Source organism: Miscanthus floridulus, chromosome 5 (assembly GCF_019320115.1).
Source record: "Miscanthus floridulus cultivar M001 chromosome 5, ASM1932011v1, whole genome shotgun sequence".
Lineage (NCBI taxonomy): Eukaryota > Viridiplantae > Streptophyta > Magnoliopsida > Poales > Poaceae > Miscanthus > Miscanthus floridulus.
The window spans coordinates 119,970,748-119,985,651 of record NC_089584.1 but is presented as its reverse complement, the minus strand read 5'-3'; the positions used below and the strand labels follow the sequence as shown (position 1 = coordinate 119,985,651).

At 47.5% G+C, this 14,904-nt stretch overlaps 1 protein-coding gene and 1 pseudogene across 1 annotated transcript; both read right to left on the bottom strand.

The window, feature by feature from the left end:
* Window positions 1-3,418: 3,418 nt before the first annotated feature.
* Window positions 3,419-3,781, bottom strand: LOC136455232 (CLAVATA3/ESR (CLE)-related protein 10-like). Its single transcript, XM_066455352.1, has one exon. It carries the CDS (start codon window positions 3,779-3,781, stop codon window positions 3,419-3,421), a length of 363 nt encoding a protein of 120 aa, XP_066311449.1.
* A 5,098-nt stretch (window positions 3,782-8,879) lies between these two features.
* LOC136455231 (21 kDa protein-like) lies at window positions 8,880-9,256 on the bottom strand (annotated as a pseudogene).
* Window positions 9,257-14,904: the final 5,648 nt, after the last annotated feature.

Below are 14,904 nucleotides of genomic sequence, written 5' to 3'. Positions count from 1 at the left end.
TGAATGTATTTAGCATCTCGTTTTTTTTTATATGGAAAGTTTTTATAACACATTTAGACATTGATCAAAGTATTTTGGTAGTTACCAGATTTTTTTATACCTTTTCCCATTTCTCTGTAGCTACATCTATTTTTAATAGTATAGATATATTTACGAGCTCCAAATATTATTTGGTTTTTTTTTCATATCCCAATCTATTTCTAAGATTTTTTTCTCATAAATTTTTAGAAGCCTAGAGATTTTTTTTGTGGTTTAAAAATATTATTAAGTATTTGCCGGATTGTTATTAACTAAGACAAGGATGAAACCGCCTTCAAAACCACTTCAATCCAGGGCAAGGAGGTCATTTGCATTTTTTTTCAAAGTTTGAGGCGGTGTTAAGATGGTTTTAGAGTTTGAGAGGAAAATTCGGAGCACAACGATGAGGTAAAATAGACTTTTTCTTCTTATGGGGCTGGACTGGTCTTTCCTACATTTTCTTTCTTTTTATTTTGAAAAACAACCGTAAGCGACTTCTGAATTTAGTGCTCAAAATCCGTTGAGATTGATATATGCAAACTTTCAAATTCTAAGTCGTTTACCCTCTATACAGTGTTTTAAAATGTTCTTGGCACGCACTTGAACCTGGCCTAGTATCTCTACCTTAGATAGTAGCCATACCATGGCTTGTATTTTCGTTCCGAAAACGGAGTACGGAGATCGGGATGCTTTCAGTTTTGCACCCCCTGCAGATGCAGGGAAGTACTGAGCCCTTGTTTAGTTTCACCATAACTTCCAAAAAGTTGCTACAGTATCTGTCACATCGAATGTTTGCGGCCCGTGCATGGAGCATTAAATGTAGACGAAAAGAAAAACTAATTGCACAGTTTGGTGGGAAATTGCGAGACGAACGTTTTGAGCCTAATTAGTCCATGTTTGAACACTATTTACCAAATAAAAACGAACGTGCTACAGTAACCCAAAATCCAAATTCCTACAACTAAACAAGGGCTGAAGTGGTTTCTGAAGACACAGTTCATTTTATTGGGCAGCAGGTTTTCCTGACTGAGTTGAGCTGGAAAGTGCTGAACCTAGTACACCTGAATAAAATGTCATCACCATTCAGTTCAGCCAGTACCGTCATTATGACCAAACTTATGGAAGTGTCGAACTGTCGACCAGGACCTGTCCAGCTGATCTCATGGGTCATGGTTCGGCGAATGCTGAACGAGTTAAATAGACTGACAAACTCACAGAAAAAGGGATGCAGGTGAAATCACCTCACGATCGAAAATACTATATATTTATTTATCTCGGATTAATACTCTTTCTTAGCAGATAATTTGCATAGAAGCATCTCTTCCATCTGTGATAGAACTCTGCGTAAGCACTTTATCGCAATTTTGGACCAAATCTTCTGCCTTTGAAATTCAGCCGGCTACCATTTACAAACTGCATACGCGCCACTGAGCCGAAGGGGACGGACGCAATCTCTACGGTGGAGTTAAATTAAATAAATGCAGTTAGTACGAAGGCAAAATGTCTGTGGGAAGTTATTTCGCCTGCTCCACTTTTTCATCACAGGAAGAGCTGGACCTCATTAGCTTAGCAGTGCCCCACTGTCCGAGCTATCGGAGAACATTACCTCGCCTTTTCAGCAACAGTTAAACAAACACAGAAACTCACATGTCCAATGAGCGGATTGAGCGCTCAGAGATAACTTATCAGCCTGGGCATGCTACGATGTTTTTCTCTCATAACAGATCAGCGAATAGTACTTTTCAGCATAACTTTTCAGTAGGGGCGGAGCTACAGGGTATGCCAGGTATGCACTGGCATGCCCTGCAGATCCAGCAATAGCTTTCATGTATATACATCTGTATTTGTAAAAAAACAAAAAAGACCGTATCTGCACCATGAAAAATGAACGCTGCAGCTGCACCTTGCTGAGAGATGATGAACTTTCCTATTTCTAGGCCCACGCGGCCATATGGACGGGAAGCCTAGGTCCTGCCCACGCGGCCATAAGAACGCCAGGCGGAAATTCGAAAAGTCAAGGTTCAGTCCTTAGATCGCGCAGTTCCTTACTGCCGACGTCTCGACTTCCTACTGGTCTACTAGTATCGTAGATTAGAGTCTCGCCCGCTGGCCGCTGTCTCGAGGCTTGAATCTTCGCGACGCCGACTGCTGAGTACGTGACATGGAGGATCGGCCTGATGCGCGTGCACGATTAACGTGCATATATAGTCTGACTGCCTGAGCCACCGCGGTGAGAATCAATCTCTTTTTTTACTATTCATCTTTCTATAGAAAGATCATGTTTATATCCATGGCTAATATTATCCAGTCATCAATGATATGCAGTGAGGTCGGAGATTTGCTCAACATCAGATACAACAGAAATTGATCAACAATTTAGTATCATGTGAGTGTTTGTGTCATCACATATGAGGATTGAGGATTCAATCCGTGCACTTACAATTTGTTTAATTGTTTGGTATTGTGTTTTTAATAATTATGTAGTTATCAAGAGAGATGGAGATATTGCATTCATTTTTAATAATTGGCTGGAAGAAAGTGATATCATCAACGCATTCATGTCCCATAGAAAGCGTCGGACAAAAAGTCAGATAAGTAGTATTGTAAGTCTCTTACTCTCTTTTATGCATATATTTGGAGCTATCATTATGATGCCTGAACTATTCATATTGCAATGTTGTGGATGTTTTTCAACTTAATCTTCAAATTTAAAACTTATCATGTTATTTAGTGTATATATGCCGAATTACATTGCAAATTTCATAATTGTTACCGAATTGTCAAATGATTTTACCGATTTATATATAATTTTTTTTTGACAACATACCTTGATCTGAAATCCTAGATTCACCACTGCTTTTCAGCGAAGCGAATAGGCCAAAAACTTAACCTGAGCCCTGTTCGCTTGAACTTATCAGTCATGGTACATTGTTTTTTCTCACAGTAAATCAACGAACAATACTTTTCAGCATAACTTTTCAACGAAGCGAACAGTACTTAACCTTAACGGCAATGCAAGCTCAAACAAAGAACCAATCAAACTAGAAATATGGAGGGTACATGATGCACTACAAAAGGAGCCTGAATGCGACATCTACTTATAAGTTATAATGAATTGAAGATGCAAGCAATATGCCTAAATGTGTTCATCCTCCTCTGTCAGCCCCTGCCAAGCGTCTCTGATTCTCTGGTCGTCTCGTCTCGCGGTTATCTTCTCCAATTCTCTGAGCGAACCAGAGGACAATGCAAGATGCATCCACGACCACCAAGCCTTGCCCGCATGCGTGCGACTCCCTGCAGCAAGCAAGCTAGGCTCGAACTCGAACGAACTGACTAAAGCAAAGCTAGCAAGGAAAACCTGACGCCTGACGGTCGGGCGCGCGTCGTCGTCGCGCGATCATCAGTTGTGCAGCCTGTTAGGCCCGCTCGGCACGAGCCGCTTGGACACCTCGTAGCGCGGGTCTATCTGCTCGTCGTCGCGGCTGGGCGGCAGCGTCGGCAGGTGGTGGTACTGGTGGGCGCCTTGGCGCCTGGCGTGAAGCTGCGTGCACCAAGGGCGGAGGATCCGCGGTGGCCGCCCGCGCTGCTGCTCGCGGTCGCAGAGGCGGGCGAGGAAGGCCTCGTCGGCCAGCTGCACCGGCGCCCTCGCCGCCTTCCCGGCCTTCTCCCATGTCGTCTCTTTGTTAGACGACACGGTGACGGCCGACGAGGCCACAAGGATGGAGACCAACAAAAGCAAACGGAGGCAATGCGAGTGCTTCATTGCGTAATGGCGCTCGGCCTCTCTCCGTTTGGTGGGGGTACGTTTTAACAGCGGCGGCCGGCGCACGGTCCCGTTGGCTTCGCTAAAAAGCCAGTTAAAAAGTATTATTTGCTATTTGTTGGCTCCGTTCGTTTGGAGGAATTTTGAAGAAATTTGGAGGAATCTGAATGAATCTACAGGAATTTACGAGAAGAAAACACTGTTCCAGATAAAAAAAAACGGATGGTTTAAAGAAAAACACGAGCGAACAGTGTACGGGTATACACCGAGCCCGTGTTGCTCTGAACTGTTGGCATCTCTCGCTCTCTTTTCCTTTCTAGCGCACCATTTTAGGCATACATGAGGCCGAGCAGGCGAGGGCTGCGGATACGCGCGTAGCGTTGAGTACGGAGCAGCATTGTCCCGTCGGTCTTTGATCCGGACACTGAATCTAAAAGGACACGTCATCGGTTATCACGTACGTGTACCGGTCATCACGTACGTGTACACGTATTAGACTCGGGAACAGAGGAAGGTGGGCCCCGCGGTTTCGTGGCTGCACTCGGAATTTTTGGACGGAGGCGCGCGCACCAACTGTTGTTGGATGAATGTCAGAGCTCATATGTCCGTGTCCGCGTCTGCGTACAAATACTGAGGTTTAGTAAATGGTGACTCGGTGCAACGCACAGATCGGTACATCGGATTTTAGGATTTTTGTCAAGGCACGCGCGGGAGCCTATCCGAGTCGGAGTTCGCGTGCAGGAGCGTATCCAAGTCGAAGTTCTTGTGCGCAGACAACGGTGCGAGCGCGTGCATGGTGGAGTCCAGGCTGCAGCGGCAAGGAAGCAGGAGCGCGCGTCAAAATTGGACGCAGGTGCTGCGACCTCGCGTGCGCTGTGTGCCTGTGTGGGTGCTGTTCGGACGTTGGTTGGCCTAGCAAGTAGTTCACACACGTTTTCTTTGTTTGGATTGGATTTGGATGGACGAAACCGGCGTACACACGTCCGTATTTTTCTAGTAGAGCGCGAACATGACCGTAGCCTCTGGGGCCGGACGCGCACACCAAGTGCACAAAACCGCCTCTCTCTTTTTATGTGGTAGTAGATAGTAGATTTATAAGAAATTTTACGGCTATGTATTCTTGCTATAAGATTTTTATATGGTATAAAACCTGCCCAGAGCGAACTCATGGACCTAAAACCCAGCCCATTACAAGTTACAGATGCACACGGCCTTCAATTCAGCCCATGGGCTTAATTAGGTTAATTTTTGTACTGCCTATAGTGTCTGAAGGCCTATAAAATTCGCTGACCCGTACTAGACTTATTATTATTACTACTCTACCAGCTGGTACTACGTGGCAGTAGTACTAGCAAATGTGTCTGTGCAACGAAACTTAATACGTAGTAAAGCTAGGCCTTGTTTAGATGGGAGTTAGGAATCAGTACTTGGCACTGTAGCACTTTCGTTTGTATTTGACAATTATTGTCCAATCATAGTCTAACTAGGCTCAAAAGATTCGTCTCGTAATTTACAATCAAACTGTGTAATTAGTTATTTTTTTTATCTACATTTAATACTCCATGCATATGTCCAAGGATTTGATGTGATGGAAAGAGAGAGTGAAAAAACTTGCAATCTAAACAAGGCCCTAACATAGCTAGCAACTAAAAGTGACACTTCTAAACAGTAAGAACTTTGTGTAGTTCACCATCCACCATCCAAGACGTACACAAGGAACGTAGTAGTCACCCACCTCACAACTATTGTCGCTTCACGACCAACTCGACGATGACCTGACCTTGTACTACGGAAGCACGGCTTTCTACACACGTTACAATCTTTAAAAAAAAAAGACCATAGTGGCCACATCTCTCGAATTGATACGTACATGCCCCATCTGTCCCTAAATAAATATATTTCTGAAGTTGCCTCACACTTTTAATTGAATTTGTAGGAAAAAAAACATCAAGATTTAGGCCCTGCTTGCATCTAAGTTTAGCCCACACTTTTAGCCCTCATGTTTGGATTCATGAGGGCTAAAAGATGACTAAAAGACGTAGGCTAAACTTTAGCCCCATAATCCAAATAGGGCCTTATGATATCAAGTATCATTAGATTTACCATAGAATATATTTTCATAATATGCTAATTTTATGTCATAGATGTTATTACTTTTTTTTATAAAATTAGCCAAACTTAAAAACTGGCACGAATTCTAGAAATTGATTTATTTGATGATAGAGGTAGTAAAGGATTGCACCGAATAACTTCCATAAATGGCTCAAAACTTCAAATAATGGAGTCTCGATCATCACACAACTCAAGACTTTCCGCGATCCTGAGTAACTCAAACCACACATTCATCAACTCATCATTATTATTAGACACATTTCTTTTAAAAGTCAGCATCAAGCTGTCTCCATCCCATACCTCTAGAACAGCCGCATTAGGCTCTGTTTGATCCCTCTAGTTTTTGCTAGTTTTTAAGAATCTGACTTTTAGAAATTATGTGTGATCCAAACATCTCTAGTTTTTGCTGCCAGTTTTTGTCGGATTCTTAAAAACTAGGAAGCTGTTAATACACAACTTTTGCTAGTTTTTGTGACATATAGAGCAATAAATGAAGCCAGATTCTTAAAAACTAGGGGATCCAAACACCCCCAGTTTTTGCTCAGAAAATAGAGGCAAAAACTGGTTTTTAAGAATCCAAAGCTAATCCAAACATGCCCTTACTCTGCTCATTAAACATCACATAAAGCGGGCAATGGAATAGCTAAACTACAGTTCCCAAATCGGTGTTTCTGTTTCCTAAGTCTGGCCTCCTTGCTTCCTCCTAACTTTCCATTTAAAAGTTAAAACCCATTTGAGCTGCTTTGGGACCTTTACAACAAGCTGAAGCTTCATGCAACAAAAAGTGCTTGTCTTTTCGACTTGCCATTTAATTAATATCATACTCAGACTATAAAATTTTGGTCCAAAGAACACTAGATTGTAGGTGTGATACTAGTATGAGGCGCGTGCATTTGCACGTGGACGCAAATTTGCATTCTGGTTTTTGCAGCCTGTTCGCTTGATAGTATTTGGCTTATAAGTCATGTTTTATCAGCCAACGAACAATATTTTTCTCCCACATCAAACCAGCCAATGATATTTTCAGCCATGGAAACCAGCCCAAACGAGGTGTTGGCGCAGCAACGATGGTTATGAAAGAGGTGCAGTGACACAAGCACACGGAGAGGTCGAATAGGTTAGCTAAGAATTGTCAGAACTGGAAAGACGACGTCGGTGGGTCATATACATATTCGATGATGCACATAAGCAGGCTAATATGGGATAAGTGACTGTACAGGATGTAGATATCACATATAGGTACGTATATGATACAGATGATGCAGTGGCGATGCGTTGCACGTGAGGGTTCATTTTCCATATTATGGGAGAGAGCGCGGGAGAACATGGTCCATGTGGAGCCAAGTTCATGTAGCGCCTGCTGGGCCTGTTGAAGGAATTCGAGCAGATGTTGTAGTATAATATATTTTTGTGGCTGGATAAATGGAGTTTTTGTTGAGGTCAAAGCTGTGACTAACCTGCGCCGTAGTAATAGTTAATGGGGATGATGGCCCCCAGTCGGTTGAACCTGCTGATGTAGGGAAAAATGTAATGTACGCAGAGGCATGGAAGAGGAATGGTATGTCTTTGTGTGGAAGACGGATATTTGAATATAAAAAATAAAAAAGGAGGAGGAATTCGAAATGAAATTCTTGATTTGCCCGTTCCTAGTCGTCATGGGAAAGAAATAAGAAAGAAAAAAGAAAGAGATTAAAAATAAAAAATACAAACAGTATGCAACTCCATTGCATTCATTAGCAAAACTAATCAATTGTATGACCTGAGTCTCCATGATTTTGTGTTGTGTTGCCTGCAAAACGGTGCTGTAGGGGTTAGGCTATCACCTTTTTTGGCGAACCAAGTAGCAAATGACGATGTTGATGTGGAGATTCGGTGAGTCATTACTTAGACAGCATACCTCGAAGCCGGGCCGTGGCGTCATCGTCTTCTTCTGGGCGACAAACGTGATATGTTAGGGGTATATATAAAGAGGGCTGTGTGTTAGAGCTACTATGTCATAGACCTGTTACCCATGAATACTTGTTCAATATATTCTCTCCAGTCAGAGGGATGCATCGTTGAGTGTCCTGGTAATGTTGAAGGAACGGTGTTAATAGCCCAAATGTGTATCTGTCTTGAACAATGAGGCTGTGTTTTTCAGCGTTGCTTACCTCTTCTTGGTGGCGATGTCTCTGTATGTTGTTCTGCCTCTATGAGTTCAGTGGCGTTTGGTGGCAATGGATACAATGGATATGATGCAGATGCAAACCATGTGCATGTATATCGTTACCTTGCTGTGCTTCCATGGGGTTTTCCAAATCGGTGTTGCCTTGATGGCAGTGGCAGAAGGGCTGACTGTCTGGCCTGCGTACAAACTGAAAGAAATGAATGTATAAGGAATATTAATCGGTGCCAATGTCTGCGTGAGATGTCTGGGTACGAATGTGGACATGTTTATGTGCCAATCAAGAAAATCTGTGTGTACGTGCTGGTTAGGCACTGGGAAAATGATAATGGACGTTGACACAGCGATTTAGAAATGGACGCTACTATTGCTCGGCCCCGTTCGGCTCACCTTAAATCCGACTTGTTCGGTAGTATTTTTCTCTCGCACCATTTCAGTCAGAACAATATTTTTCACGGGACCGGGTGTGGTCTGGTTGTCAGCTGCTGATGGCTTCAACGGTTGGTTCGTAGGTATTTGCAGAGCAAAGCATAGCAGGAAAACGGACCGTACTAAGAGTGTCTCCAACAGCGTAGGCAGAGGGGCACCTAAACGCAAAATCCGTTATGCATAGTGTTTTACGTATCGAAAACACGGTGCCAACAGAGGATGCAAACCAAGCCCCCATTTTGCGTACCAGGTGGGTGGGTAGGCAAAAAAGGATCGTCTGTCTCCCCGACGCAAAACACTGTAACGGCGACGACAGCGAGGCGCGCCTGCACGTGGAAGCTCCGCGCGGTGGAGGTTGCGTCCGCACCGTCGGTGGAGGTTGGCCTGGATCTCCTACGCCGCGTCTCGGAGGTGGCCCACGCTGTCCGCTAGGTTCTCCAGGCAGTCGCGCAAGGGGCCCGCCGCCGCCGCCGGCCGCGACCCAGACCCCTTCTTCGCGCCCTTTGCGTCGGCGCCGGATCCACCGCACAGGTGGCCCACATACGCGGACGCGGCGCGCGCGGTCCGCGCTCACCGACAGCGCGGCGCGCGCCAGCTCCCGCGGGCTCCGCGGCGGCGGGGAGCCCCCGTACGACGCCAGGCTCTGCTCGCACACCGACGGGTACTGCGTCGCGCGACCTGCGGATGAAGGCGCTGGCCACCGGCGACGCGGCCGCGACGGCCAGGAACGCCGCTGCGGCGGCAGCGAGGAGTAGGCCTAGGCAAGCCATGATTGCTGAGCTGGTGCGGCTGAGCTGGGCAAGCAGGCAGCTCACGGAGTCACAGTGGAGAGTGCTGGTTGCTTCACTTGGGGGCCGTTTGGCACGGCTCCAAGAATGGCTTCGGGAGCCGTTTTACAGCTCCGTCAACCAAACGCCTCCGCACCGTTCAGCTCCTGGGAAGAAGCTCCGCGATTTCCGCTGAGACGAGCTAGGAGAGAGAAGAGGAGCCAAAAATACCTGCTTCTCCCAGCTCCGTCTCGATCTGGTAGACCCCATCACGCCCATGGTCAAGTCTGCCCCGTGGGAAGGCAAGGCCGGCGTGGGGAGGGACGACGGCACGGCCGCGCGGAGAGTGGTGGAGGCGGCGCGCTCGTTGGAGCGCAGGGCACGTGCGCAGGGGCGCCATGGCTGCGCAGTGCGTTGAGGCATCGGATCGCGGGGGTGTCATCGCGTCAAGCTGCAGCCATGCGGCCATGCGGGCAGGGCGTCCATCTGATGGAGAAGAATGTGCGGTGGAGAAGGCAGAGAAAGAAAATGTGCGGTGGAGATTGGAGAAGATAAGACAGAGAAAGAAAAGGAAAGAGAAAAGAGAAAGAAAAAAGGAAAAGAAAATAAATAAGGGTATTATGGAGATTTTACCCTTTCTAACCCAGGAGAGAAGCTGTTTTGCCAAACGGTCCAAAAAACTGTTTCAGCTCCTCAAGTGAATCTGCTCCCCTGATAAAGCTACAACTGAAGCTGTTTTGGCTGGAGCCGGAGCTCTACCAAACGGACCCTTGAATGAATGATTGAATGGGTATCGTGTTGGAGAAGACGAGATTTTGGTCCGTGACCCTTACACGTGACCTATATTATTGAATGGGTATTGTGATTGGGTTGTTTTTGTTGGAGACAGTCTAATATGGATCTGTGGAAAATAAGGGAGATCAAGTATAGGGAAACAATGCTGAGGCCAGTATAGATCTGAAGAGGAATAATAAAGGAGAGAGGGGGTACTGTGTCCGCTGTGTACCTACCGAGGTAATAGCGCCGGGAAGGATCCGTTCTTCTGCGCCGATGACGCCACGGGATTGCAGCGTCGAGCTGAGCGCCTATGGAAACGCCGTCGACGGCGTCGCTCTTGGTGGCCGTTGACCAGTGTTTTCCTTTCCTCCTCGCCGACGTCGGCAAGGGAGACATACGCGGTGTGTTAGCGACCTAGGGAGTGGGCTGTTGGGCCGCGGGGGCCGTGTTTCGATCATGGGCCGCGGGCCTTTTTCGTTTTTTTCTATTCGCTTGAAACGATGGCTGCACGTGGTTGCTACGTTGGTTTCGTATGGACCGGGCTGGTTAGGTGTTCAAACAGCGTCGATCCCACGCATAGACAAGCGTAGATTTTGTGCTTTAACAGGGATGTTTCATGCCGAGAGGGAGGTCTAACTGGGTGGCCCGATGGAGCGTCGAAGAGAAAAAGACTTTTTATTAATAACAAGGTTTGCAAGAGCTTTTTTTTTAGTCTTGTCATCATTACTATTATCATCATCACTATCCCAAGTGACCACATATGAACCATCATTCTTCTTCTTCAAGGTAATCTTGTTCTTCTTCTCCTTCTTGTCTTTCTTCTTGCTCTTCTTATCATCATCATTGTCGCTATTGTATGGGCATTGAGCAACAAGATGATCATTGCTTCCACACTTGAAGTATCTTCTTGACTTTTTCTTATTCTTGGATGAAGACTTCTTTCTTCTAGCACGGTAGCTCTTCTTCACCATGAACTTACCAAATCTCTTGACAAAGAGAGCCATCTTCTCATCATCATCATCATCCCATGAGCCATCATCTTCACTTGATATATCTTGCTTGGCCTTGCCCTTGGATGATGAACCGGCTTTGAATGCCACACTCTTCTTCTTCCCTTTGTTCTTTTCTTCCTTCTCATCATCATCTCTATAAGTATCATCGGTCATGATATCTTCCAAGATTTGGTTTGATGTTATTGTGTCCAAATCGGTCCTCACAAGCAAGGTGATCAACATGCCAAATCTTGCGGGTAAGCATCTCAAGAACTTATGGAAGAAGTCCTTGTCTTCCACCTTCTCACCAAGTGCTTTGAGATCATTGACAAGCACTTCCATCCGATGAAACATATCCGGCACATTATCATCTTCCTTCATCTTGAAGCTAGCAAATTTCTCCTTGAGAATGTATGCCTTTGCACCCTTTATTGCTTTGGTGCCCTCAAATGATTCTTCCAACTTCTTATAAGTTTCATGAGCCATCTCAATGTTCTTGATTTGTTCAAATGTTCTCTTATTAATAGCATCATGAATAGCACTAAGAGCAATGTCATTGTTTTGAAGAAGCACTTCTTCAGCCACGGTGGGATTCTCTGGATCGGCTATCTCAATTTCGGTCTCCACCACCTTCCACTCTTCTATTGATTGACTTGATATGGCGGTCCGATCGAAGGTTATGGCAGACTCCGACCATCGGAGGAAGGTAGGCGCGGTCGGCTCGGTCATATAGACCTCGCGGCGCGCGAGCTTCTGACGGTGCTTGGAGTCATAGGCTGTCGACCCTCCAAAGATCATGAGGTAGCAATCCAGCGTCGGAAAGCCGCCATCCTTCCCCTCAGCGTCGTCCGTGGTCGGGTCGGGGTCCTTCCCGTGCTTTCCTTTGTTGGAGCCTTCGGCCAAGAACCGCTTCATGAGGTCGCAGTCCTTGTACATATGCTTAACGGGGAAGGGATGGTTTAGGCATGGTCCCTCGAGTAGCTTCTCAAAGTTGTTCGGGGTGCCCTCCATGGGCTTCTGACCCCCCTGTGGTCGGTGGCAGCCACGAGCGAGCCCTCACACCACTGCTTGTTCTTCTTCTTAATGGGACGGTTGGAGGCACCTTCGTCGACGTCCTCATCCCGTTTTGCCTTGCCCTTGAGGCGGTCGAAGACCGCTCCGACCACCTCGTCACCCGAGGCGTGGCTGGTGGCAATGTCGAGGAGCTCCTTGGTGGTTCATGGGCCTTTACGTCCTAGCTTGTTAACCAGGGACTCGCAGGTGGTCCTAGACAGGAAAGCTCCAATAACATCGGCGTCGGTGATGTTAGGTAGCTCGTTGCACTACCAGGAGAAGCACCGAATGTACCCACGGGGTTTCTCCGGCCTTCTGTCGGTAGTTCTTGAGATCCCATGGGTTCCTAGGGCGCTTGTACGTGCCCTGGAAGTTCCCCACGAAGATCTCTTTCAGGTCCGCCCAACTTTGGATTATGTTGGACGGAAGGTGTTCCAACCATGTTCGTGACAAATCGGCCAAGAACAATGGAAGGTTGCGGATAATGAAATCATCATTATTCGCTCCACCGGCTTGGCAAGCCAGCCGATAGTCCTCGAGCCATAGTCCAGGGTTCGTTTCCCTAGAGTATTTTAGGATGTTGGTTGGTGGTCGGTACCTTGGCGGGAAGACAACATTGAGGATGTGTCGGCCGAAGGTCTGAGGCCCCAGCAGGCCGGGGCTCGAGCTTCGGTCCTCACCGCTATCGTAGCGTCTGCCACAACAAGGGTGATAGCTGTGGCTAGCTCCCTCTCTTGGGTCATCGTGGGTACGTCTGCGGGCGTCGAGGGTGTCGCGTGCGTCACGGTTGTGGCCGAGACACTGATGCACCGGGACCGCGGTGCGTTGCCTGCTGCCTTGTGGCATCCTTGTCGGGGTGCTCTGAGGGCGTGCGTGTAACACCCTCGATGTTACACTGTACAACTTTTTGCTAAAACACTACATGAACATCATACTTATGTGTAAATGTGTGTAATGTAGGGTATAAAGCAATATACGGAACTTAAAATGTTCATTTGAAACACGAAACGCATGTTATATTTCATGTCGCGTTGTATTACTTAGGGTTCTAAATGAATTTTTATTGAACGGAAATGTTATGGAACGCATATACGAAACTTTGGTAAAGTTTGTAGCATGAGCTTCATAGGCGATGATGAAATATGTGTGGTCGAGAACGGGATTCGCTAGCTAGTGTATCGAATGGCTTGGAACTCAAATTCGACGCGAATCTGATCATGTTTTGGTTGAAATTCCTAAGTCGAGAAACGGATCGACGAAGCAAAGTTTGGCAATTTTTGTAGAACGATCGGATTAGGTAGTGGCATGGTTTTAGGGTTTCCTCTAGTAGCCTGATATACTAGCTAGAGCGTAAAATAGGTGGTGTAGTTACTAGACCTTCGAGTTGGTTTTTGTAGCAACTTTAAAATGCGTGCAAGGCATGTTCCCGGTCGGTTTCGATGTCTGGGCGCGATCACCGTGACCCGGTCGGTGTCGCCGCTCACCCAGGCACACCCACGTGCACCGCCGCACTGGTGCACTGCGCTGCTGCCATTGCCACACCCTGGCCGCCCACCCGCACGTCTGCCACCGCACTGGCTGGCCCTGCCATTGGCCTCGCACTACAGGCCGCGCCGTCATTGCTGCGCCCTGGCACGCATGCACACACACACCACCACGTGGACCAGCACCGCCATTGCCGCGCACTGGCCGCTCGGCCACCACCATCGTTGCCGCAGTGCCTGCTGTCCTGGTCAGTACGCTGCCACCGTTGCGCCGTGTCACTGCCCGCGTTGAGTCATGTCACGTACTACGGTAGGCCTAGTCGCTCTGCCCCACCGTCACGTTTGCCTGCCGCTTCATGCTCGCTTGTGCAGTGCCATGAGCGCATGGCCACATTTGGCTCTACCCGCACGTCGCCTTACCGTGTGTGGGAGTGCTGCCTGCTCTTGCCATCACTTTGGCTCATCAATGTTGTGATGTTGCCTCCCCTGGCCGGCGCCGTCCACTGCGGCGCAGTACTGAGCCGTCGTCGGCTTATGGGTTATGGCCTTGTGGCCAAGCGCCTTGTGCATGTCTCGTTGTTCCCCTTCGCCCATGCATGCTTATGCTTGGAGTTGACGGCCATGTCCCGCCACGACAGTGCCGGGCCAACCTTGCCTACCTTCCCTGTTCCTCTATCACCGAGCCGTGCTGAGGCAAGCTCATAGTGTCGGCCAAATCCATGAAATTACAGGTGCCTGTGGATGGAGTAGGGACCTAGCTACACGTTGAACACTTCTACTGCTGCTGCTAGCCGGTGTCGAGCCCCAATTTGAAGTTCCTTTGCTGTCGGTCACTTTAAGACTCCACGGCAGCGCGCGTCTAATTCCCCTACACAGAAGGTACAGGTTGTTCGACGGGTGCCCTATCAATCATTAGGTGGGCATTCATTTCGGTAGCCCTAGCATACTTCTCAGACTTCTTCCACACAGTACCATGCACCCACTCAGCAAGTGCAGCCCCAGAAGCCTTAGGGACAGCAGGTCCCACCTCACCAAGGATTGGGGAACAAGCCTGGCGTTTGTTTCAAATGTGGCAAAGATGTCCACTATGCCCGAGAGTGTCCTCAGAACCAGCCAGCTCGGTCTGCACAACCATTGGCGAACTCCAGGCTAGTCAAGCGGACAGTGATCAAGAGGAAGGTGCCAGCCAGCCAATCCGTACAGGTGAATTTCACGGATGTTGAGCAGATATTACAGTAGGAACCGGTGATAGCTTGTATGTTCACCATTGATTCCCATCCAACTTATGTGTTATTTGATTTAGGTGCATCACATTCATTTATGAGCATGGGATTTATAGATCAGC